General features: G+C 47.7%; 1 protein-coding gene across 1 annotated transcript in view; it reads left to right on the top strand.

Annotated features, from left to right (window-relative positions):
- The window catches only part of MAP4K5 (mitogen-activated protein kinase kinase kinase kinase 5), a 1,870,683-nt gene that overhangs the window by 962,909 nt on the left and 881,177 nt on the right, over positions 1–26,597 (top strand). Inside the window, exon 20 of the mRNA XM_069638985.1 lies at positions 7,146–7,187. Coding sequence (XP_069495086.1) covers positions 7,146–7,187 — 42 coding nt within the window. The remainder of the gene's footprint in view (positions 1–7,145; positions 7,188–26,597) is intronic.

Raw genomic sequence — 26,597 nt, 5'->3', positions numbered from 1 at the left:
AAGCATTATATGTGCTCAATGAGATTTCGAAGAAAATGCTAAATTCAAACCGGGCACGGATTAATGTATACACTCACTCAGGTTGCATGGCGAATAACCTAGGCAACTGAGGCATCCGCGTGGACAACGAATGTCGAGAGGTAGCAAAGATCAGATGCAGGGCGTCTGTTGGAAACCACATAGTGCTAGCACCTAAATAAAAACACATGTATGTCTGATATTATGGTTAGCAATATGCCATGGGCCTACCGCTCGGGCAGAGAGTAACGGATTACGGTCGCTTACCTGTTCAGTTCAAGGAACAAGGTGTATGCAAACTGGACCCGGCAGACAGTGACTCAGCGCGGTCGTTACCTAGGAAATATGCTGCGCTGGAGTCAAGCCGCCAAGAAGGAAAAAGAATCGGGGTATCGACATAGAAAAAGGCGCAGATGCCGATCAGTAAGAAAATGGGCAGCCATCTTGAAAGGGTGAAGAATATAGACGCGCTCATAAGAACTGGACAGATATAGGAAAATATAAAGAAATATAGAGTGAATAGTATCCATGGTGAACCATAGAAATTCTTATGTTCACCACCGCATCGCATCATATTGCTTTAGTCCTAATGAAACAGAAATTTGTAAAGACAACAACATTCATTGTAATCATGATAGAAAATGCAAATAGCACAGGTGGTTACTCTTAGTGATACAGAACAAATCATACAGGGCCAAGAGGCTTCTCATTATATAGTCAATCAAGTTTGGTCAGTAACAAGGAGATTGAAAACAGAAATAAACAGATTGCAGTGTACCATATGACTAATACAAAGTACGAGCCGATAGAGGGTTACCTCAATTGGTCATTCATGAGCAGATACAAACAGTTAAGAGGATATATACAGGTCATACAGAGGAAATCACACCTCCCATGAATGCTTAGCAGAGTCACTATGGTTAGAGGGAGAAAAATGGTGAAAGACATAGTTAAAAACAAGGGATGGGTTACAATCACTTACATACAGTGGTTGATGGTGTGACCTGTGATTATAGTTTAGCAGTTACCTATAAAAAGCAACTCGGAGAGAATTCCTCGTTCAAACGCTTAGGTTGAAGAGTATCCAGTGTGTGAATCCAGTACTTCTCTCGCTGCGACAGTAGGGATTGATAATTACCACCCCTGTGTGGTTGTTTGACAATTTCTACAACTTGAAATTTAATTTGTGCAATCGTATGCTGGTGTTCGATAAAATGCCTTGCCACTGGGGATCTGAGGTTCTTACACCTGATGGTGGATTTGTGTTCAGACCATCTTTCTTTAACGGGTCTTGTTTTTTGACCTATATATAATTTCCAGCAGGGACATTTTAATGCGTAAATGACTCCTGCGGAAAGGCAGGTAGCAAAGTGTCTGATTTTCAGTTTCTTCCCAGTTTGTGGGTGAGATATCGTTTCCCCTTTTATGACATTGTTGCAGTTCGTACAGTTCAGGCAGGGAAAGGTGCCCTTCTTTCTAGTGCTCAATACAAGTTGTTTGTCCTTAGGAGGTCTTTCCGCTCTCACTAATATGTCTTTGAGATTGTGCCCACGTTTAAAAGCCATCATCGGTGCTTTGGGAAATAATTTCAAAAGAGCAGGGTCGTTGTGTAGAATGGTCCAGTTTTTACGCAAAGTTTTACTGATTTGGAAACTCTGACGTGAGTACTTAGAGATATAAAGTAGTGGTGTGGACTTATCCTTGACTTTTGGAATGCGGAGTTGTTCCTTCGTGAAGGTAGCTGATCTATTACGGGCTTCTCCTGTGACTGTATCTGGATAACCCCTGGATTCAAATCGTTCAACCAAGAGTGAACATTCTGAGTCAAGGCCTGCTGGGTCTGAGATAATTCTCTTCAATCTTAACATTTGACTAAATGGGAGACTTTTTGGCATAGGTTTCGGATGGAAACTGCTAAATGTAGAAGATTGTTCACGTCTGTTGGTTTATGATACACCGTGGTTTTGATGTGGCCCTCCTTAATCTGCAAGCTCACATCTAAAAAATGTAATGAAGGTTCTCCTACTTCCATTGTGAATTTGATTGTATTATTCACTGAATTCAGATGTTCCAAAAAGAGATCCAATTCATCTCGTGTTCCGCACCAGATACCGAAGATATCATCTATGTATCGTTTCCAGATCAAGATCTTAAGTGACCATAGTGGATGATCCAATACATTTTCTTTTTCAAATTTATACATGTATGTGTTCGCATAAACCGGAGCCATGGCCGACCCCATTGAAGTTCCTGAGGATTGTACATAGTATTGGTCCTGAAAACGAAAGTAACTGTTGTAGAGTATTATTTCTAATAGTTCCACAACAAACTCATTGTTCCCTCTTATACATGTGTGATTCAACAAGAGCCAAAGTACAGCATTTATCCCATCGATGTGAGGAAACGAGGTATAGAGGCTACATACATCCATTCTGAAAAGTATGCAGCTGGTGTCTAGGGCTATAATTTCCTGTAGGCAGTTGAGAAAGTCTGTAGTGTCCTTCAGGTAAGTTGGTATTTCCTGGATTAAGGGTTGAAGTAAGCGGTCCACATAGATGGCCAATGGGTCAAACACGCTAACCCGGCAAACCCTGCTCTTCAAATGGACACTGACCAGTCTGAAGAAAACCGTGGGGTATCTGAACATTGAAAGAAAGAAATTGAAAGCGGTGTCCTAAGTATGCTCATTAGCCAATAGACAAAAAGCCATTTTGTGAAAATCTTTTATTGATTAAAAGCAAATAAAAAAAAAAGAAGTCATCTTTGGGTCACCAGTGGGCTGCACTTCATAGAAGTCTTGGTTCCAATGATGATCTGCCGAACAGTTGCAGGGGTCCTCCATTTATCCAGGATTCAGGCTAGGAGCAAGCCCACCAATGGTCAGGATCTGCACCATTCAAACAGCCATGGATAGCCACTGGTCACCAGATCTACCAAGCAACAGACTTACAGGGACCTGAGATATATATTGGGACTAGACAGTCCCAATCCCTTCCTCTGGCTCACACAACACCCCTTATCCCGCGAAAACCACAGCTTTTCCCCGGAAGGGGATATCCATATAAGGCATTTCCTGACCTGAGAATGAAGGAAAAAGGGCAAAGTACAATATGGCAAAAGAACAAGCGAAACACCTTCGGGCATGGTCATCTTAGGGTGCTAGCCACCTTTTAGAAGCCATTCATGGTAAATACAAAAGTGCACAAGTAAAAGAACTAAACATATCACAGCTGCCACCAGCCCATTTTAGGTACATTGTAAAAGTAATAAAAAAGCTATTATATAGAAAGATAAAAGAATACCAAGTATCCTAATTGCACTTCACTGTAAGGTAATATGTGCCATTGTAAAATACAAGAATTCATAAAGACAGACATCTCTTAAAACTGACAGTCTTGGGGACTAGTCAGTTTCCCCATGAGAATGAGCAAAACAGGCAAGGGAAGTAAATCAGATGGCTTTACTTACCTCCCAAAAATCATGATGGTGTTCAAAATAAGCAAAATCAAAAGTTGTCCTATAGAAATCTATGGAGGGAAAGGCGCAAAAAGAAAATCTTATCCAATGCTGAGTACCTCCTGATCCTGCATAGCAAAATCCAAGACATGCATCCTTGAACTCATCCTGGATGGTCCACTTTTCGTCAAGGGAGTGAAATTGGGTGTCCAAGGTCTTCACAGGAACCTAGAAACAACCAGTGGTGATCGCCTTGAACCCACTACCTGGTGAACCTGCATGATTACAACTATGGTGAGGCACAACTTCCCTTGATTTCTGACTGACACCATTCTTAACTTTCTAAGGGTTCGGGGGCCTTAGATAGCTTCTATATTTTGAAACGCCCTTCTCCACATTAGGTTTGCATTGGACGCAAAGCCCCGTCTATCTTGATGCCCTCCAGGGCTGGCCCAGGGTAGTAGTGTCCAGGGTCATTACTTCTGTGGGTCATCCTTTTGGACCTCATTGGTGTTAGCAGCTTCTCCATTCACTTCAAACTTACTTAAGATCCAAGTGAGCCAAACCAAAGAAGAAGAGAAACCTGGGTCAAGGACCAAAACCAAGAGAGTGATTCGAGTCATCGTCCTCGTGGCAGTACTTTACAGGTAAGTGAACCAACAAGGCCAAACCAAAGAAGAAGAGAACCCCGGGTCTGGGACCCAAACCAAGAGAGTAATACAAGTCATCTTCCTTATGGCAATACTTGGCAGGAAAGTGAACCAAGTGGGCCCAGTCAAAGAAGAATAAAAGCCAGGTTCTGGGACCCAACCCCAGAGAGTAATACGAGTCATCTTCCCTGTGGCAGTATTTGGCAGGGAATTGAACCAAGTTGGCCCAATCAAAGAAAAGAGAAGCCTGGGTCGCGAACACTCAGAGTTGGGTGTTTTAGGTGTGAAACCTAGTGCAGAGAATACCGGGAGAAGTGAGCCATTCCCCCTGCTTGTAAGAGACTATTTTATGATTACCAGGAGAAGGGAGTAATTCTCGTGGTAACGCGGACCGGGAGGAAGGTCCATCAGGCCTTGGAAAGGGAGTAATTCCCCCAGGCTAATTTGAGACGGAGACCGAATGCCAGGACAAGGGAGGCATTCTCCTGGCCCACCAAGAAAGTATTGTTTAAAACTTTGTGGCCTGGGGAAGGGAGTCCTTCCCCTTGGGCTATTTGAGATTGACCACCAGGAGATGGCAGGCATTCTCCTGGGACTAGAACAGTTGTGCTTTATTCTTTATTTTATAGTTTAAGAGATCGAAGTAAGTTTCTCTTGTCACAGGATGGTGGCCACTTTTACTTAACAGACACCCTCACCTTTCCCGTAGATCTTTAATTGAGGCAGGGAAACCCCTCTTAGAGAAAGGGAAATAGGGAAAAGATAGGTTTCTCTTGCTTCATTGTTTAATAAAAGTGTTTAGCCCCAAATTGCACCCTTACAATATGGATGAATAACTTAGTAAGAAAAAGGCTAGTGCCAAAACAAGTCCTTGGCATCTCTGTCAAAGTCTGTTGCCATATCAGGTCCTTCTTCGGCTCAGAGGCAGTCCATTTCTACAGATAATGTGGTGGTGGTGGGGGGATGGTTGCAGATTTCTTAATCACTGTAGCAGACGAGACAGCTCTCACAGTGCTCCATGGAAGAGGCAGGCTCACCCAATCCTCAGAGGATTCTTTGCTCAGCCATCTCCAGCTGCGGGCCCAAAATCCTTTAAGTGACGTGGGAGAGCGGGTTCTCAGTTTGGCAGGCAGTCCTCATGAACATTTTTGTTTGATTAGGTTCCACCTTGTGGGTAAAGAGATGCTTGTTACTGTCCCATAAGTCTAAAAGAAAGGGGATAGGACGAAGGAGTAAGGAAACGTTAATGTAAAGACTACCATACTCCTAGTTCACAGTCCCTTTTCCTCTGTACGGCTGTCTTCCATCCCCCTAAAATTGTAGTTCCTCCTCCCAGTCCCATCAGGAGGCAAAGGGTCTGAGAGGAGGAAGGAGCGTGTGGCAAGGGCAGGGCTGCACACATGTAACCCTGTCTCTGCATGCAAATTTAGAAGGAATTGTGCTCAGATGTACTAAGGCTCAGGTCCTGTCCCCGTATTGCAGGAACTCCCATTACGTATGGCAAAAAGGGGACTATGGACTAGGAGTACAGTAGTCCTTACAGCGAGTAATACCCACCTCCACACACACATCTCATTAACCTATGCACACTCTCCAGTGGCTCCCTCTGCCCATTTTCCGAACCTACAGCACACAACAGTCCTCCCTACTGTTCTACCCTGATAAGCTACATTCCATCACGCCCTCCTTACTCACCGACATCCAGTTCCCCCCTTCACTCTTTGCTCTCACAGCAAGGCTAACATCAGTGCACCCTTGCTTCATACGCACACAACATACCCAGAATAGGTTACAGCTTGTCAAGCTTCACCAATAGTATGACTTGAAACAGATTAAGCCTTAGCTACGGCCATCTCCCTTCAAAGATTCAGTTCCAATCTGCCCTACTGCCCTCTCTAATGACCAGCTCCCTTTTCCCTTCCAAGCTGCCAGCAAGGTATTTTTCTACCTTTCCATTTGGTCAAGAGTTTATCTAGTCTTTATGTCTTCTTTGCAGTCTGGGACACTTGTTCGATTAAGGGTCTATTTCTACACTCTGGTACGATTCTTCACTTCCTGCAGATGTTGAGAAGGCGTTTGTCGAAAAGTGGAAGAGGATGCAAAAAAGGTCCTATTTCAGAAGTAATATTCTTCTTCTCTGCATAATTCCTCTCATGATTCTAAGACGAGGGCTTACATTTTCAAGTTGCAAGCTACTAGTCGCAACCAATTCTTTGGGAATTGTTTATTAATTGATTATTTATTAATTATATATTAATTGTTCACATTCAAAACTTAATTCCCTTGATATGACTTGTGTGAGCGTACTGAGTATATGTATTTGTGGTTGATTAATTGCATTCATTTTAATGAAATGTAAGTATTGATTAATCAGTGAGGCTCCAAATTAAGATAACTATTGGATAGTTATTTCCAAAAGAAGTCTTGATGTTTGAAAGAGAACCAAGAACTACTATGGCATCTTTCTCATGGATCCAGAATACATGGTCTAGCTTGTGTAGGCATACTAATTCTCTTTTGACTATTGGGCCAGAGCCATTCTGGTAGTCTCAAGCTGTTTGTTAGAGAATATGTGATGCTATCATGTTGAATTGCTGAATCACGTAGTTCTGTTCCTTTTATTGAGAGGATGGATGGATGTCTAGCTGCTGGCGGAATTGGAGGGAGAATCAAATGTACATTGGAAAAATGAAGAGGAGGGTGTTTCTGTTGCAATGGTGATGTAAGCTTTTTTTATGTCAGTCCAATTCCAGGAATTGGATGGATGGCACTAGTTTGCTATGTACCTATCGATGCTGGCTCTTGACTTTTTTCTCCTCGCCTCTAGTGAATGTGGGCTTAGTGAGCTTTGTTATTGGCAATTATTCTGCCGTAAATAGATTGCTTTATTGTCAAAAAATAAAGTGAGCTGTTGGATTGACTTAAATGTTTTGCAAGTTTTATTTTTGAAACTTTTCTTTTCACGTACAATTACAAAAGTTAAATTATCTAATGGGCATTTCTCCATGTTTTTCTGCACAGAAATCAACAATTAACGGCTTGCCACCAACACCAAAAGTACTGGTAAGAATGCTTTATTTGTGGTATTATAATCGTATCCTTGTTTTCTAAACTCAAGAATTCTGTGTGTGGTTATGAATGGTTATACATAGTCTGTATCGGATTCTTGAATGCCACTTCTTGATATTTTTATCTTACTGTTTATCAGATAAAATGGTAAGACTTTTACATACTGAGATGGCTTATCTTTGGGAAGAGAAAGATTTTTGAGGAATGTCACCCCTCCCTAGTTTTCTGGGTATAAAGGACTAATTTGACTGTGTTCCCCATTCTAGACACAGGAATGTCCTATAATTTTAAAAGAAAGTGTTCTGAGATTCTACCCCTACGTGGACAGATTGGTGTTGCTAGACGCCTATTTTCATGTCCTGTTCCATCAGTAGCACAGGTGCTTTCTGAGATTTGTTATTGGGGATACTCATTACTAGTTCCAAGTACTCCCTTTGGCCTGACCTTCGCACCCAGGATCTTCACCAAACTTGAGGTAGTGGTTGCGGTGCACAGATTGGTGTTGCTAGACGCCTATTTTCATGTCCTGTTCCAACAGTAGCACAGGTGCTTTCTGAGATTTGTCATTGGGGATACTCATTACTAGTTCCAAGTACTCCCTTTGGCCTGACCTTCGCACCCAGGATCTTCACCAAACTAGTGGTTGCGGTGCACATCAGGAGATTCAGGGTCTTTGTCTTCTCGTACTTGCATGACTGTTTCATCCGAGGTTGATCCCCAGAGCAGGTTTCAAGACATTCCAGGGACACCTGTTCACTACTGCACAGTTCAAGCTTATCCTGAAATGTTCAGACATGCACATGACACCAGCACAGAGGCTCAGTTTATCGGAAGGGTCCTGGATACTTGGGTGGGGAAGGCTCCTTCCCTGAGGAGGAAGCCCTCAGCATTCGACAAATGTTTGCAAGATTCCAGGACTTTAGCAGTCTACCAGCGTCAGCCTTTCTTTGCTTCCAGGGCCTCATGGCTTGCTGCAGTTTCGTGGTGCCAGAGGCCAAACTTTGGATGCGCTCCCTCCAGTGGCTACTCCGAGGTCAGTAGTCACAATAATTTGGTAAAATGATGGATGTCCTCCAGATATCGAGGACTTTGGCCAACAACCTATCTTGGTGGACCAACAGCAAGAACATGATGGCGAGCAGTGTACTGGGGTCCTTGGCCTGATGCTCAAGTGATCACAGATGCTTCCCTGAAAAGCTCTGCTGCTCATTGCAGGGACCTGCAGGGTAGCAGGCTTTGTACCCAGGTGGAGTAGTGTTGGCACATCAATCTGCTGGAACTGCGAGCGGTCAGGTTGACTGCAACAGTTTTTGCGCTTTGTCTTCAGGGAAAACATTTCCTGGTTTTAACCGACAAGACAGTGACCATGCACTACCTCAACTAAAAGGGGGAGGTTGCTGCCCCTGTTCAGGGAGGCCATGTGTCTTTAGTTCTAGTTGCTTGAGAACAAAATCTCAAACCCCACGGCTCATTTCGTGGGGACAGAGAACCAGTTATGTGGATGCTCTGAGCAGGCAGAAAGTCTCATGTGTGGAAGATGTGCCTGGATGTCATTCCAGAGATCTTCTCCCTTGCGGAATCCTATCAGTTTACCTGTTTGCAACGAAAGACAACTCAAAGCGCAAATAGTTCTGCTCAAGGGAGTAGCCCCAGAGAGGGGGGCATTGGGAGTTGCCTTCATGGTGGAGTGGGTCTTCAACCTTCACTATGCATTTCCTTTGATTCCAATAATCTTATGTGGTCTCTGGTGGTTGAGGAGGTTCTAGGCTCATCTGACCCTAATCGCCCCAGATTGAGCAAGAAGGACGTGGTACCCGAAAGTTCTGGAATTGTCCATTTGCCCACATTGTTCGCTTCTTCAGAGGCCGGATCTTTTGTACTAGTCAGAAGGGTGGCTGCTTCACCCGAGTGCAGAGTCTCTCAATCTACATCTGTGCCTCTTGAAAGGTGAGTTATGAGAGCCGGGACCTAACGGACAAGGTTTTAGAGGGGCTGCAAGGAGGACTTCTAACGGGTCAATGTATGTATGTATGTGGCGATGGATTGTGCTCTGGTGTAAACAAAGGGGTGCAGATCCATTGCTGTGCCCCACTTTTAAATGGATTGAGTCCTTCCACGTATTCCTCATCTTAGATCTTAGCTATTGTCTGCCAGCCTTGCTGCTTCTTTGGAAAATGTTCACCCGAGGGCGCTCGGCTCGAGGCCGTGGAGTCGTAATCCTTCGAGGGCCTCTGTCAAATGTTGACGTCAACCGTCGTATAAACGGCTTGAGCCGCGCCCGTTGGTCTCAGTTCCATTTTTCCGAGCTTCTGCTTTGTGTTTCAAAACAGCACGTCAGTTCTTTCATTGAAAATATGTCTTCATCTTCAACTCCTACCACACCCAAGACGGGTTTTAAGAAATGTCTGAAGTTTGGAAGGAAGATGTTGATTACCGATCCTCACCGCAACTGCCTTTTGTACCTCAGCCCTGACCATCGGGTCGACGAGTGCGGTTCATGTTAGGCGATGTCGAGTAAGGCTCTTAAGGAATGCCAAGGTAAGCTAGCTTTGGCAGAGGAGTCTTTTAAGCCTGCAAAAAGACATGTGAGAGTCGAGTAGAAAATCTAGACACGAGTCGAGGCGGTCGAGGTCGAAGAGTCGCTCGAGGAAATCCTCCTCCTCTTCATCTAAAAAATCAAAGAAGCGACGTCACAGATCTTCTTCCTCTTCTTCCTCCTCGCCTGAGAGAAGATTTATTTCGTGTCCTTCTAAGCATGATTCCTCTAAAAAATGGGAGGCCTTTAGGGCTTCAATACTAACACATTTTGAGAAGGCGGCCCAAGAGCATGCCCCGGTCCACTCCAAGAGTGACAGAGGGAAATCTAAAACTAAACATGCAAAATCCGACAAAAAGTCGAAGACGTCCTCGGAGGAAGATTCTCCGGCGCCTCATGAGAGAAAACAAAAACCTCTGCTGCATAAATCAAGGTTGACAGAGGACAAAATGTTGTTGTCGTCGAAGTCGAGCATCGACTCGACACGTCCTTCGACGACTACGTCAAAGCAATTACCCAAGATGGCATCGATACCTTCGGCCACAGTGTCGAAGCCTCCCTCGACAACATCAAAGCCTTCCTTGATGACCTCGAGAATTTCCTTGAATATATATCGAAGTGAGCATCTATTCCATCGACGCCTTTGTCGTAGAAATCTTTAATACCAATACCCACAGTGACACCTATGACTAAATCTTGATCAATGCCACCAGCTTTACCAGATAAAATATTCCATCCTCAGCCCAGGCAGGAATTCTTTATATCCATGTCCTCTATCTTTGAGGAACACTCCTCTGATGAGGATATTACATCAGCTTCTGTTAAATTTGGGACAAGAGAAGTTTCTGAGGAACTAATGGACCCAAATACCAAAATAGCGGACTTTATGACTGCCTTCAATTGGCCAGTGGCCTAGATACCTCCCGAGAGGTAGAATTTGAAAGACCAGACCCTGCAAACCATGCAGAACCTGGGTATAGGAACCTCATGGGAAGGGTCGTCGACTTCATGGGGTGGAAGACAGTGTCCCCGAGTTACGACCAGGATGACATGACAGATATTATTGATGAAGGGCCACATAAGGACCCGATCCTTCCTTTCCACAAAGCTCTGCAAAAAAGAGTAATGGCGAATTGGGAAAACCCCGAATCTTTACCTGCTGTCAATAAAAGACCTTCATCTTCAGATCCAGAATATCATTCTTAGCATCCCTCACCTGAGAGCTTGGTGATTCAAGCTGCGACTGCAAATAGGCAATCAGCTTATCCTTCCATGCCACCTGACAGGGACGACAAGAAGATTGATGCTTGGGCAAGGAAAGTCTTTACTTCGGGCAGTATGGCCCTTAAATCTACTAATGTAACTTGTACTTCAGCTAGATTTACATACACCTTGTGGGACTGTTTGAACGCAGCGAATGAACAAATCCCAGAGGGTGAGGAACGGATGGTTTCCTGGCATAGTAAGGGATGGAAAGGAGGCTATGGAGGAGTGCCTCAAGTCAGTACTCGACACTGCTGATAGTGTGAGCAGGTCCATGGTGTCTAGCATTGTTTTACGCAGATTTGCTTGGCTGAGGAAATCTGGTTTTGCATCTGATGTACAGTCCAGGTTACTCAATATGCCCTTTGATGGCTTGAGGCTGTTCGGCAGCAAGGCGGACGAGAGTTTGGAGAAGCTGCAGATCTCAAGAGCAGCAGCTAAATCACTCAGCGCCGCTATAAAACAGCCCCAAGAACATTAATACGCAGGGTCATCTTCCTGGAGAAACCATCCCTTTTTGTTTCTACTCCTCTTTTGGAAGAGGTAAGGGGCAGGCCAGTCAAAGAGGTCAACAGAGAAGACCCCCTCATGGTGGAAAGGGAGAAGGTGCTAGATCAGCCCCAGCAGCGGCTACTTCCTCCTCAGCCGCTTCTGCAGTCGCTGCAAAGCCACTCTTAGGTCTTTACCCACAAAAAAACGGTGGGAGGCAGGATCACTCGGTATCTGAAAGAATGACGGGGCATTACGTTGGATGCCTGGGCATTAGAGATAGTGACCCATGGTTACTGCATTCCAATTCTTCAAAGACCTCAAGGTCATCCACCGGGAGCCAGCTCTGTCAAAATGCCAGACCCGCTCCTTGCGCAGGAGATTTCAACCCTGCTAGAGAAAGGTGCAATAGAACATGTACCTGTAGCGGAGAGGAACAAGGTTTGGTACTCTCCTTTTTTTCTCATCCCCAAGAAGGACAGAGGATTGAGACCCATCTTGGACTTAAAAAAATGTAACCAATTCCTCAGGAAAGACAAGTTCAAGATGGTGATCCTTTCTCAGATCGTTCAGACTCTTCAACTTCAGGACTGGCTGGTATCATTGGACCTACAGGATGCTTACTTTCATGTGCCATTCCATGTCGAGCACAGAAAGTACCTGAGGTTCGCAGTTGGCAGATCTCACTATCAGTTTAGAGTTCTGCCATTTGGGCTGACCTTCGCCCCAATGGTTTTCACGAAGCTGATGGCGGTAGTGGCAGCAAGTCTTAGGAGAGGGGGTATTTACATCTTCCCTTACCTAGACAATTGGCTAATCAGGGCAAGTTCACCCGTACGAGCCCGGGAACCATGACCTGTCACTTCCTACACAAGCTGGGCTTCTCCCTCAATTACAAGAAGTCACAAATGATTCCAAGCCAAAGACTCCAATTCATCGGAGCTGTCCTGGATACAACCTCAGGGAAAGCTTGCCTTCCGAAGACCGAGCTCACCACATTCTGCAGATGGTAACAAGGTTTCAAAGGTTGCTAGGCCTCATGGTATCCTGCAACTTTCTGGTGCCAGAGGCCAGGTTGAGGATGCGATCCCTTCAATGGGCCCTCAGGACTCAATGGTCCCAGTTTTTGGGAGAGATGTCAGATCTTCTGCAAGTCCCGGCCAGAGTGGCCCAAGATCTTCTATGGTGGGCTTACAAGGAAAATATCCTCAATGCAGAACCTTTTTGGCAACCGTGGCCGGAGATAACAGTAGTGACGGACGCCTCACTCACAGGGTGGGGAGCCCATACCAACGATCTGACAATCAGCAGTCGTTGGTCTCCATCGGAGTCCAAACTACACAACAGCCTTTCGGAGTTGAGGTCAATCAGACTAGCGCTGAAGGCCTTTCTGCCCTCTGTACGGGGAAAGAATGTCCTGATAATGACAGACAACACCGTGGCTATGTATTACCTCAACAAAAGAGGAGGCGTAGGATCACTCCCGCAGTGTAGAGAGGCAATGCAGCTTTGGTTCTGGGTAATGCAAGAAGGAATCTCTCCATCTGCAGTTTATCTAGCCTTAGAGAAGAACACAGCGGCAGATGCTCTTAGCAGGGAGAGCATTGTCTCCCACGAGTTGGAATTAGCTCAGGAAGCGCTTCTAGAGATCTTTGCCCTTTGGGGAATCACTCAAGTGGATCTGTTCACGACTGGGACCAACGGAAGTGCGAACAGTACTGCTCAAGGGAATTTCCCACAAGAGGAGCTTTAGGGGATGCGTTCGTAGTGGACTGAGTATTTCCACTCCTATATGCATTCCCTCCAGTTCCTGTGATTCCTCAAGTAATCAGGAGGTTGGGAAAGTTCAGGAAGACCATGATCCTCATTGCCCCGGATTGGGCCAGGAGAACGTGGTACCCGGACCTTCTAGACATATATCCATTTGCCCTCCAATACGTCTTCCACAAAGAGAGAATCTCCTCTCGCAAAAGGAAAGTCAAGTTCTCCATCCAGAGGTCAAAACTCTCAGCCTTCACACATGGCTTGTGAGAGGCTGAGGTATACGGATTGGGACCTTCCGGACGACATTATGGAGATTTTGCTTTCGGCCAGAAGGCCAGCAACAGAATCCTTGTACTGATGTCGTTGGAAGAAATTCAGTAACTGGTGCAGGGATAAGGATGTGCACCCTTTTCAATGTAGCACTCCTATGGTGCTCTCTTTTCTTTTACATCTAGCCAACTCAGGGCTCCAAGTTGGCACTATTAAAGGATACTTAGCAACGCTATCTATCTTCAAGCGCTCCTCCGAAGAAATTTGTTATTTTAAAATGCCTTTAGTTGTTCAATTTCTGAAAGGGCTAATGAATGTGTTCCCTCCAAAACCTTTTCAAGTTCCTATCTGGGATTTAAATTTAGTTTTAAAATTTCTTATGTGTGCCCCCTTTGAGCCTTTACATTCTTGTCCTTAAAGGTTTTTAACTTTAAAAACTGTTGTACTAGTGGCTTTAACACCAGCCCACGGGGTGAGTGAGTTGCAGGCGCTCTCTTGCAAGCCTCCTCACACTGTTTTCCACAAGGATAAAGTCATTTTGAGAGTCAGGAGGAGGAGGGGCACCTCCCACAGCACAACTACCAACGACAGCAAGGCAGCAGCAAGAACGGAGCACAGGGGGACACGACTGCTGGCAACACAGGCAGGTGGTGGTGGTGCCAGATTCACTAAGTACTTAATCAATGGCAAGGGCTCAGAGAGCTCTGGAATCGTGAGCCGAAAAATCCAAAGGTGATTGGAAGGGAAAGAAATCAGGAAGGAAAGCAGAAAAAGGAAATGAAGAAAGAAAGGGATACAGGAAAGTCAGGTTATCAGACCCTGTATTGGTGTAGCAAGACCTTGCATTAACACTCACCCAAATATTGAATCCCTTTGCTGGGGCTTTTTTTGTGCGCACAGTCAATAGGTCAAAGAAAGCCGGAAATCCCACAGGGCTTTTGATGTAAGGGGAAAAGTCGATCAGGGCTTTCTTCAAATAGCTGGGTGGCGGGGTGCTAACATATGACGGGCAAACCAAACCTCACACACAAAGCCCCTACAAGTAATTTACAAGAAATCTCCAAAACTGGACCCCAGCACAGGAGCAAAGTTACAAAGCTATCATCCTAACGCTCCCAGCATGGAACAGCAAACGCTGTTGGGCTCACTGATCATACCAGGTGAGGATCAAGAAACATCTACTAAAGCTGACATCCACTTGCTGGTAGAAGAAATTAGAGCTATGAAAGGAAGCATCACAGCAGCGGTAACAGACTCAAATCAAGGGTGAGCAAAGTAGAGGACCAAAATTCAGGTGCTGCAAAACTATCAACTCTCAGCACACCTTGTCGAGATGAAGACTGAAGGCCGCTTCCAAGATATAGAGCAAAGAGAAGCAGACCTAGAGTCGAAGATTGATGACCTGGAAAATCGAGAACGGCAGTCCAACCTACGCGTAATGGGGCTGAAGGAAACATCAGGGGAAATGCCTTTAGCACTGGAGAGGTCAGTGAAAACACAGATATCCACACTCTTTCAAACCCCTTCAATCCCAGATATTGAGTTGGATAGAGTCCATAAAGCTGGTGGTCCACCGAACGTCCCGAGATCTGTTCTAGCCAAATACCACTATTTCAAACAAAAGATGGAGGTCATTCAAAAAGCAAGGGAGAAAGAACACTTAGGGCCTCATTACAAGTCCGGCAGTAACCTTGCCAGTGCTACCAGCGGGCTGCCGCCGGACTTGTAACATTTTATCGGTGCCTAACTTCCCGGTGCCACCGGGAGATAACAAGTCCGGCAGCTCAGGAAGTCAGGCGCCAGTGAAATGTTAGCCCCCATTCCCATAGAGTGCTATAGGACATTTAACCATTTTATCCAGCATTTAACCATTTTATCTGTTCAAGAGGAGGAGAAAGACAGTGCGTACCGAGAGGGTGACAAGGAGAGAAGTGACCTTGTCCTTTCCGACCAAAGCCTGTGAAACCTCTGCAGAAAGAATCATAAGACTGCAAACAATACCCAGCGTGTGTTGCACCAGATGTCAACGGTACACAAGACTCTCTGCTGATTACCAAGCTGAGGAGAGATGCTTGTCTCTGTGGTACCAACCTTGAATCCAAAGAGAAAGAAAGCCAAGCGGTTCAACACAGCTGGTGAGTCGAGGGAAGAGTCGAGAAGAAACCGAAAAAGTTGATTGAAAAGTAGCCAACGGCAAATTTGAACAGTGAAAGGCTTAAAGAGCGATTAGTAGAAAAGGGGGGAACCAGCAACAGAGGAGTCTAGCACCACATGGGTGCTCACGCAGGAAACTCTGGCCGATTACCTGATGGTAGAAACTACTGTACCCAGAAGGCCTTAGGAAAAGGCAAAAGGGGGTCAAAGTGGTCGTACAGGGATCTTGTAAAATCCTCTGTACAGTTGAAAGTATTTGGCCGACAGATTTGTGTGAAACGAAGGGAAGTGAGTCCTGCATTACAAGAAATTAATGAGAAAGATACAAATGACAGGTTGGCAAGAGTGAACCCATCAGAGGGATGCTTACAAGAAGGGACGAAGCCTGAAGTCCCATGAGCAGCATGTTCACAGGAGTAAACCCGACAGAGGGATGTCCACAGTGAACTGTTTTGAAAAAGTTGGCAAGAGTGAACCCGGCAGAGGGAGGCTGACAAAAAGGGGCTAAGCCTGAGGAGTGGTTAACAAAGACATTTAGATTTGTGAGAGCAAGAACGAGTGTAAAACCAGGGGAAGTGGATTGTCCCCTTTGGCATTTGAATCCGAGCCTGACCGAGGGAAATCCAGGGGTGAAAAGTCATCACCCAAAGTCCATTGAGAAAATAACTTTTCTCCAGCATGGGGTCTGGCATGGATTCAAAATGCTCATGAATATTCCCCGTCGTCAGGCTGGGAATCCTCGGTAAAGAAAAAATCAGTTTCAGTTTCGTTTCTGAACGGTCTTTCTACTAATAACCAATCACTGGTCTCTGGGTCATACTGCCCCCAGCCAATGACTACCCCTACCTAAGCCCCTCCTCTGGCCGCCATCTTCAGATTTTTACTGCACGTTCAAGTGTTGGGAGTCCTCGTGCTATAGCTCTCGAGCTTTTACTGCGTTTTGCATTTTTCCTAAGAGTTTACCCTTATTTTTCGGTCAATTTGAGCCTCAAGCTCCACTGAGTCTTCTTCCGATCAATGAGGACCCGTTTTGGAATTTTTCTACGCCCCTCAAGGGTGAATTTTCGTCAAGTTTCTCTTCTTGGAGGATTCCGGAAGATCTTTGAGGCCTACCCCACGTGGACATGACCCAGGACAAAGGAGACACAACGCCCGTTGGATCCAAGATATTTAGGATCTGCCCAGGATGTGGATTACAGAATGTCCTCAAGGAGGATGAGCACTCCCGGTGCCTCTACTGCCTTTACGTCTACAAGTCGCACATGGAAGAGGTCTGCGCGTTCTGTAAGAACATGTCTGTCCGGACATTGAAGGACCGTCAGACTCGACTCACTAACTGGCTGGAGGGGAAGATCCCAGCAGCAGGTGAGAAGAAGAGGAATTCCGAGCGGTCTTCTAAGACCTTTGAGGGCGCTCCAGCGATGGGGGCCCAGCAAAAGGCAAAGCACTGCAAGTCCGCTGGCACCGGGAGCGCCGTTGGTTCGGGCTCCTCGGCTACCAGGCAGGGCGCAATGTCATTGACGCCATCATCCACGAGCCAATTCTGTGGCTCTGGGAAAAGGAAGTCGGAGAACCCGGGTAACCTTTGGGAGAAGCCCCGGTCGATCCCGACAGAGAAAGCCAAGGGGGGGGGGGGTGAGGCGGTGACCCTCCCCCAAAGGTGAAGGCCCCAGATGCGCCCAAGTCTTGAAGGCCCTGATTCACCCTGGCGAAGGACTCGATTGAAGAAGTTGTGGCAGTCCTGGCGAAGCCTGTGGAGGCTACCCCAGTGGAGACGACTCCCGTGCCTAGAGTTTCCCTGCCACCCTGGAGGGAATCATCTTTTCAGCCTATCGAGAAAACCCCTGCGAAACCCCGGGACGAGAAAGAATGGGGGGTGCACGTTAGCCATAACGGACACAGATACCACCTCTGAGGATGAGCTGGCTGGAAGTCAGGTCCTACGGGACAGATCCCGACGAGGCAGACGAAGAGAGCAGCGGTGGGGCTGGCGAGGAGCAGCGGGGCGCGGAGGAAACTGAGGTCCCTGCGCCCCAGCCGTTGCTCTCGTCGCAACCAATGCTTCTGCCACAGGACAACTCAGGAGCAATCTTGATGGCTATCCAGACCCTGTGTACGGAGATAAGGACAAGGTTTCCCTTACCCCCAGTGGACGATCCTGCAGCGCTTGGACCATCGGGGAGCCAAGCGAACAAGCAGAGGCAAATCCATCCTCCCCCTCCCTTCCAGCCTTCACCTCCATCCCCTCCAACGGGGGATGAGACAGGAACGGAGATGGCGACGACAGTGGTGACGACGGGACGGATCTCCCATCACCCCCTGCCCGGGCCACGCCCCCACCCCCCAATTGAAATTGGCTCCTTTCACGCCATGATTGCCAGGGCATCGGAGCTTTTACAGCTTTGCCTCGAAGGGCAGAAGGAGGGTTTCATCTACCAACGATGGGAGGCCAAGAGGAAGACCGTCCTCTCAGTTCCGTTACTGGACGACATCTGGGACGAAAGACTGTCACTGCTGAAGAACCCGTCCACGGCTCCTGCGAAGAGGGACCGGTACGAGAAGTAGTACCGGGTCCCAGACTCCCCCTATGTGCCTCAGACTACATCCGTCCGCGGATTCAGTGGTCTCCGCCGCGGCCAAGAAGAAATCGGCAGGGGCGACGGCATCAACTTCCACTTCCCCACCAGACGGCGAGGGGAAGAAGCTGGAAGCCATGGGATGATGGGTCATCTCGTCGGCCGTGACCACCATCAAAGCGACCAACGCCCTCACGATCGTGGAACGCTACGACAGGGAGCTGTGGTTCAAGATCACTCCCCTACTGGATTTCCTGCCAGACGACAATCCTACAGGAAGGCGAGGTGACTTCAGACCACGCCATCACGGTGGCCACAGACATCGCCCACACCGGCTTTCGCCAGATGGGCAATTGCGTTTGCCTTAGCCGGCGTGGTTGGCTCAAGGCCACCGACTTCCGTCAGGACGTACAGACCAGGGTAATGGACATGCCCTTCGACGGGAACAACCTGTTCGGCAAGGCAGTGGACGAGTCACTGCAGGCCATCAAGGCGGATACCGAGACGACCCGGGCCTTGGGTTCTCCATCAACGACGGCTGTCCTTTCGGACCTCCGGAGGCAAGTCTCAAGGTGCCTCCAACGGATTCCATGGTGGTTCTGCGTCGTACCACCAGGCGGCCCGCCCCTCGTCGCAGGAAGCCTACAGAGGCCGCAGCAAGGCCAGAGGACATTGTCGTTGTCGCCATGGAGGCCAAGGCGGCAAGGCCTCGGCGAAGCAAGACTAAACCGGCCGTGACGTCGGGCCCCCACCCGAGCACCCCAGTGGGAGACTGGCTGGCGAATATCGTCAGTTTGTGGGAGTCCATCTCCACCGACAGTTGGGTGCTAGATGCTCTGGCCCATGGGCACACTCTGGAATTCCAAAGAAAGTGTCCCCGTTTACCACCTGTGGCCAGAAAGGAAAACCAGGTGCCACAGCTGCTTCTGGTGGTACGATCAATGCTAAAAAAGGGCGCGATAGAACTCACCCCAAAGAGGCTGCGGCGCTCCAGAGTATACTTGTGGTACTTCCTCGTCCGAAAGAAGACCAGCGGCTGGCTGCCCATCCTAGTCCTTCGCCGCCTCAACAAATACATCAAGTCCCAGAAGTTCCGGATGGTCACCATTCAGCACATGCTGGGACAGCTGGAGGAGGGCGACTTCCTGTCGTCGCTGGACTTGGAGGATGCCTACTTCTACATCCTCATACACAAAGGACATTGAAAGTTCCTACGATTCGTGGTCCAAGGGCGACACTACCAGTTCAAGGCCCTGCCCTTCGGATTGAAGTCGGCGCCAAGGGTCTTCACCAAGTGCCTGGCACCAGTGGCGGCGTGGCTGAGTCTGCAGGGGATCCACGTATACCCCTACCTGGACGATTGGCTCATCGGAGCAAAGTCAAGGAAACTCGCTGTCGATCACACACAAGACCATCCACCTGCTCATGGATCTGGGATTCTCGATCAACTTCACGAAATCCCACTTGGTACCGTCGCAAGACGCCATGTTCCTGGGAGCCAGACTCGACACAGTGGCGCGGTTGGCTTCACCGTTGGAGGAAAGGACGAAGGCCATCCTGGGCAAGGTACAACAGCTGTTGACCATGGAAGTGGCCAGGGTGAGGTCCATCAAGTCCCTGCTCGGCATGTCATTGTGCATCTACCTCGTGCGTATATGCAGGTTGTGGATGTGGCCACTGCAGGAGTTCCTCTACGCCCGTTGGATACAAGCGGCGGGCAGCTTCGAAGACAAGATCTCCCTCAACGAGACATTCCATCAAGCGATCCGGTGGTGGGGCACCCACGTGCACCTCGCGGCGGGCACAGACTTCCGGAGACAGTGACGATAGACGCCTCCCTGGAGGAATGGGGAGCGCACACCGGAGATCTCCACGCAGGTTGCCTGTGGCTCCCGGAGGAGAGGTCCCTACACATCAATGTCCTGGAGCTCCGGGCCGTGTTCTGGGCCCTCAGGTCTTTCCTTCCGTCCCTCAGGGGCAAGGTGGTACGGATCTTCACTGACAACACCACCACGATGTTCTAGATCCGCAAGCAGGGGTGCATCAGATCCCCCAGCCCTGTCCAAGGAAGCGCAGGATCTGTGGCACTGGGCCGTCGCCCAGGGGATGTTCCTGGTACCTTTTCATCCGGCAGGAGTGAACATAGCCGCCAACTCACTCAGCAGTGAGCTGCGCTCTTGCCACGAGTGGGCGCTTCGGCAGGACCAAGTGGATCTCTTATTCCAATGATGGGGCAGTCCCCAGATAGACCTGCTCGTGACAGCGGCGAACACCAAGTGCCAGAGGTTCGCCAGCAGGTTGTCCCAGCCGGGGAGCATGGGCGTCCCAGCCGGGGAGCATGGGCGATGCATTCTCTTTCCCCTGGGACGGCCTGTTCCTGTACGCGTTCCCACCATTGCCATTGCTTCTGCGACTCATCAATCAGCTCAGACGGTCCCAGTGCAGGATGATCTTCGTCGCACCGGCATGGCCGAGGCAGATATGGTTCCCGGACCTTCTGGACTTGTCAGCGTCCCCCCCAGTCAAACATCCAATGGACGCGGATCTTATCGCCAGGGAAGGGGGCGCCATCTGACATCACGACCCGGGATCGCTGAACCTCAGGCCTGGCTCCTGCAGCACTAGAGTTCGGAGGCTACAATATCCCAGCGGACTGCAAGGAGGTACTTGCAAAGGCCAGGGCGTCCTCGACTCTGAAGTGCTATGGGCATAAGTGGAAGAGGTCCTCTGTCTGGTGCAGTGCACAGAAAATCAACCCTCTACGGATTATGGCCCCTCGGTGCTGCCGTACTTGCCGTCACTAGCCAAGACGGGGCTGGTGCATGCCTCCATCAAGAGCCACCTGGCGGCTATCTCCCGCTACACCAGAACTCCGGGGCGGTCATCGCTGTGGTCTCACAGCCTGGTGAAGGAGTTCATGAAAGGACTGTTCCACTCTTTCCTGCCGGTGAAGGCTCCGGCCCCGGCGTGGGAGCTCAACGTGGTGCTGACCAGGCTCACAGGTCCCCCATTCGAGCCCCTACACTCGGCACTGCTGAAGTTAATATCGTGGAAGACAGCTTTTTCTTGTGGCCATCTCCTCCACACGACAAGTGGGAGAGATTTAGGCCCCCTCCTGTAAACTTCCATACCTGACATTTCACGAGGGGAGTGCTGAGGACGCACCCCTCCTTCTTGCCCACAGCGTGTCAGACTTCCACCTCAACAAGCCCTTGGCGTTACCTGTTTTTTTCCCGTCGCCTTTGTCGCCGCTGAGAGGACTTTGCACTCGCTGGATGTGGCTAGAGCGCTGAAGTTCTACGTGGACCGCACAAAGAGCCTTCGGAAGACATCACAGCTGTTTGTGAACTTTGGACCTGTGAACCAAGGGAAGGCCCGCTCGAAGGCTTCCTTTTCCAGATGGCTCTCCGGCTGCATCATGCACTGTCACCGGTTGGCAAACCGAATGTTGAATGGCCATCCGAGAGCCCATTCAACCAGAGCGATCGCTGCTACCACGGCGTTCCTGTCTGGTGTGCCCCTGCTGAACATCTGCATGGCTGCTACGTGGAGGTCGACAATCACCTTCATGAGATTCTACTGCGTCGACTGGGATTCCAGGGAGGAGTCCAGAGTCGGCCAGGCAGTGCTACCCAACCTGTTCGCATGAAGGTGAGCCTGTTGAGGAGGTAAGAAATGCTTAATGTTGAGCCTTGCCACCTCCCGTGGTTGTGCATGTGTGCTGCTATGTATTCTTGTATTCATGAGCATGTGAATCCATGGCAGACCCCATGCTGGAGAAGGAACAAGTTACTTCCCTGTAACTGTTGTTTTCCAGCATGGGTCTGGCATGGATTCACATGCGAACCCTCCCTCCTACACCTCTGTGGCTCTTCTCTTGGTCCTACTGCCACTTAACGTGCTACCAAATCTGAAGATGGCTGCCAGAGGAGGGGCTTAGTTAGAGGGCAGTCATTGGCTGGGGGCCCAGAGACCAGTAATTGGTTATTAGTAGAAAGACAGTTCAGAAACAAAACTGATTTATTCTTTACCAAGGATTCCCAGCTTGATGACTGGGAATATTCATGAGCATGTGAATCCATGCCAGACCCATGCTGGAGAACAACAGTTATAGGTAAGTAACTTGTTCCTTTGTTTGTCAGTTTTGTTGAACACATCAGGCCCTCAAAGGCAACAGACTTTTCATTGAAAGGAGACTAAACCATTGAAGATCCTGATGGCTGGAACGGAACTGTCGGCTCGTGCTGGGAAAGCTCGAGCGTTTACTGTGCTCAGGAGATCCGCCTTGTCCAATGCTCAAAACGTGGGGAAGGGAGACCCCTGGCAATCACATCTGACTCATTATTTGTGAACACTTCTTCCTTTATTGAAAACCCTATCTCACACTCTTTCTGTAATTAGTTCTAAGGATTTGCCAATCGTTTTTCTTTAGCATAGGCCTTTTACTTTGACAAGACGCCACACTGACTGCCTTATTTTCATTTGATGGTCGAAGTTTGCTCCCATCTTAGATTTAGGTTTAGTTTAGGCGTTTTTCCACCCTGCATTTATAGTTTAATAAACAACCTTGAACTGTGATCACTTGTGTCCGTCTTTAATGTTGCCACGATGAGTTCCTTTCAGCTCTTCCTGCTGGAGAGGTTGCACAATGGTGTGCGATTATTGGTACCAATGGTGGGAATGCCCCGTGATTCAACATTACTGGAAAGAAGTGTTAGGCTGGATCGATGGGATACGAAGAGAGCTGGCCCCACAGTTGATATTGTTTGGAGTGGAATCAGAAGAAGGGTGCCATACTGTACTGGTGCTTATGCCCAGAAACCTACTGCTAGCAGCCCGAGTATGCCTCACAATTAATTTGAAAATATGTTTTGTCCCTACGAAACTTGAATGGCTGCGCAAAGCATGAAATAGATGAAATGTAAAGCTTTAATGCAGCACTGTTAGAGACTCATTCCAACATAGATCTAGCATGGCCCCCCTTTTTTAGAGTTTTGTAGGGCTGAGATATCAATTGCAGGAAGCTCAAGTGATTTGAATTAAATGAGGGACCCAGCATGTTCGTAGAATGTTTGGTGCAGGCCGCCAAAAATCTAACATTGTTTCTGAAATTGCAGTAAACCAAGTGCCACGCTGAAACAATGCGTCACCTGCCTATGGAGAAGCATCCTGAGCCACATGCAGTGAATATCGTGTTGCAGTTTCAAGTTGTTCTCAGGGCCGGCGCTAGGCGCGTGCAGCATGTGCAGCTGCACTTGGCCCCGCGCCTGCTGGGGCCCTGTGCAGAGGGTGCTGTTGACTCCCTCTTCTTGCAGACTGCAGCGTGGGCAATGCGCTCAAGAGTTCCTATGCTTGCTGCAGTCCACTCGGAGCACCTGGGCAGCACACACTGCAGCCTGCATAAAGGGGAAGCTTACTTTTTGTTGCGGGTGAACCTCCTGCTGTCATGCTGGAGAGACGAATGCCCCCCTCCAAGCGGCCCAATATGCCGTGCGGCCCTCGTAAGCACAGCTGATCACTTTAAAAATGGGTGCGATTTACTAGTGATGGACTATTTAAGAGACTTGTTGTGGACAAGGCGCTCTTAACACGTTAAGAACTGCAAAGGGGTATTTGTAATGAAAGAAAGCAGCAGTTAGCTGCCTAAAATCTGTGCCTTCTTCCAGCGCAACTAAACATATTGCACAAATCCACTTTAGCTATTCGCCTTATTCCCTATATTTACCAAGCTAAAAAACCTTTAAGTAAAATGTAACATTTTCCTCACATTGTATATAAAGCATGCAAGTGAGCCATGAATATTTACCAAGGATGTGACAAGAGAGTTTGTCATCCTGGAGACTGGAGGGGACATCTTCTCTGGTTCTAGCCCTGTACTGATTTTTCAAGTCCATACATGTGGGTGGACAAAACTGCCCACTTTTTCAATGGGTGGACACTACCCCGGTTAGGTGTTTTTGAGGCCAGCATAAAAAAAAAGTTTGCTTGCTCAAGTGTGTAGCTACTAAAATATCACACCAGGTGGTCATGTATCCAATGCAGAAGCCTACCCACAAGAACACATAAAACTTCCATATAAGCGCACGCCTCATGCTTGGATTTTGTTTTCTTTGGAATATTTCATTATAAATTGTTGGGCTTAAAAGGTGACCACCTTTTATATTTTGCTAGTGCAGTTATTGGAAATTCTCTTCTCGGATTATTTATATATATATATATATATATATATATATATATATATATATATATATATATTTTTTTTTTTTTACCATGTTTTCGCTCCTACCTACATACGTAGTGGTCATTATCTTGTGATGTCACTTGCTGTGATGTCATCAAATGCAAATTAAGGAGCCTGCACTTAATTTGCCGCACTTGGCCACACAAGTCCCAGAGGCGGCCCTGGTTGTTCTCCCGTGTAATGTATTGGTGTTATTTGGGGTGTGTACAGAATGGGTGAGTGTGGAAGGGAAAGTTGGATGTTAAAAACAGAAGCATGGAATGTTTGAAATCGCCTGAGACACGTTCACTGTTAATTCATGGATGTATATTTGATGCCTGAATTATTGAGACTGCCCAAGGCGGGAAAAGCCTGTACACTGAGGATGCACTTTACATGTGTCTTCGGCATGATATGTAATAAGCTGTTTGTGATTGAACATTTCATCTTCAATAAAATTCTATTTAAAAAAAGCAAAGGATGCATAGCCTCTTTGTCATTGTTTGAGAGGCTGCCCGAGCAAGGATCTTTTTTTATCTATTACAATTGCGGCCCAGTTTTCAAAAGGTCTCGTGAATATGATCCCTCCCAACCCCATTGTTCGGGCTTGGGACCTTAATCTGGTTCTCTTTCCTATTGGCGGCTCATTTTAAGCCTTTATGTTCGGTGCCCATCACACTTCTTACTCTGAAAACCGCATTCTTAATGGCCATCACATCAGCTAGGCATTTGAGTGACTTAAAAGCGCATTCGTGAAAGCCACCATTTCTAAAATATTGCAGGAAGTTCTGGAGGAAATGTATTCCTGGTTGGGGACTCTTCGGAAGGAGCTCTTGGCTTCCAGTGTGCACCCTAAGCCCCACGAGCAACTGGGGCTATATAAAAAATTAAATAATAACCGGCAGTACTCATTGTTCTGTTCCAGGGAATTTGCTCATCAGGGTGCTCTGGGGAGGAACCGACAGACAGCTGGACGTTCAACCTCCGCTATGCATTCCTGCCGATTCCGTCTTTCTGCTGGTTCTCAAGAGACTACAACTGTTAGGGTCCAAGTTTATTTTGATCGCTCTCAACATGGTTCAGAGAATGTGATACCCAGAGTTGCTGGACATGTCTATCTGCCCACCCTTGCACCTCCCAAAGAGATTGGAGATGCTCTTCCAATCGGCGGAGTGAGCCCTCCCCCGAACCTCATTGGCCTAAACTTTAATGCTGAGAAGCTGAGATACAAAGAGTGTGACTTGTTAGAAGTCCTGACTGTGCGTTTCTGACCGCTTGGTGGCCCGCCACAAAGTGTATTTATGCTTGCAGATTGTGCAAATTCTAGGCGTGGTTCCAGGAGAGGGATCTGTACCTTTTCACTTTTCACTTCTCCCATACCCGGACTGGTCTGCAGATCGGTACTATACAGAGGTGCCTGGCTGGTATTTCGGTTTTCAAAAGGACCCCTGAGCAATACTCTTCCTTCACAATTCCCACTGTAATGGATCACTATGAGCAGGAGTTAGGTTAATGAAAATTTGTCTTTATTGACTTCGAAAATGGTAACAAAAGAAAATTAAGTTGGTAAGAACCCCTGTTTGGAGTCCAAAGTTCGTTATCGGCAGGCTTGGTTAGAGCATAAGGGGAAAACCGTAGTTTAGTCTTCGTACGCCCACTGGAACCTCTCGGCTGCTTCCTCACTCTCTGCTGACCTCTGCAACAGAAAGGAAACGAATCCGTCAGTTTTTCCTTTTCTCCTCCCTTATATAGGGGCTTGGACAATTCCACCCAATCAGGATGCTTCCCCGCCCGAAAGTTTGAAAAGCCCCTCCAAGCCCCACCCTCTTCCCTGGAGGATCCTGGTCGCCATAATGGAGCCCGCACTGGTGCCTTGTGGAGAACGCTGGTTTTCATTGTAAAAGTACACGGTAAGTTCTGTGATACAATAATGCTGTTTTCTACAGTTTTCTGTGGCGCATTCTTTTGTTTATTAACACGCTCGTAAGGTTTTCTGTTCCGGTCATTATAACTGCGGTTTGACTTCGAAAGTTTTGCCTTTGATGTGTAAACTATTTACATGAGTCATGTCTTTTCCCACAGCTGCCTGAGCCGGTGCTTTTATGAAGTCTGTACTTGTACGGCCGCAGCCG

Source organism: Ambystoma mexicanum, chromosome 14 (assembly GCF_040938575.1).
Source record: "Ambystoma mexicanum isolate Mex_15411 chromosome 14, UKY_AmexF1_1, whole genome shotgun sequence".
NCBI lineage: Eukaryota > Metazoa > Chordata > Amphibia > Caudata > Ambystomatidae > Ambystoma > Ambystoma mexicanum.
This window is presented reverse-complemented; position numbering and strand designations above follow the sequence as displayed.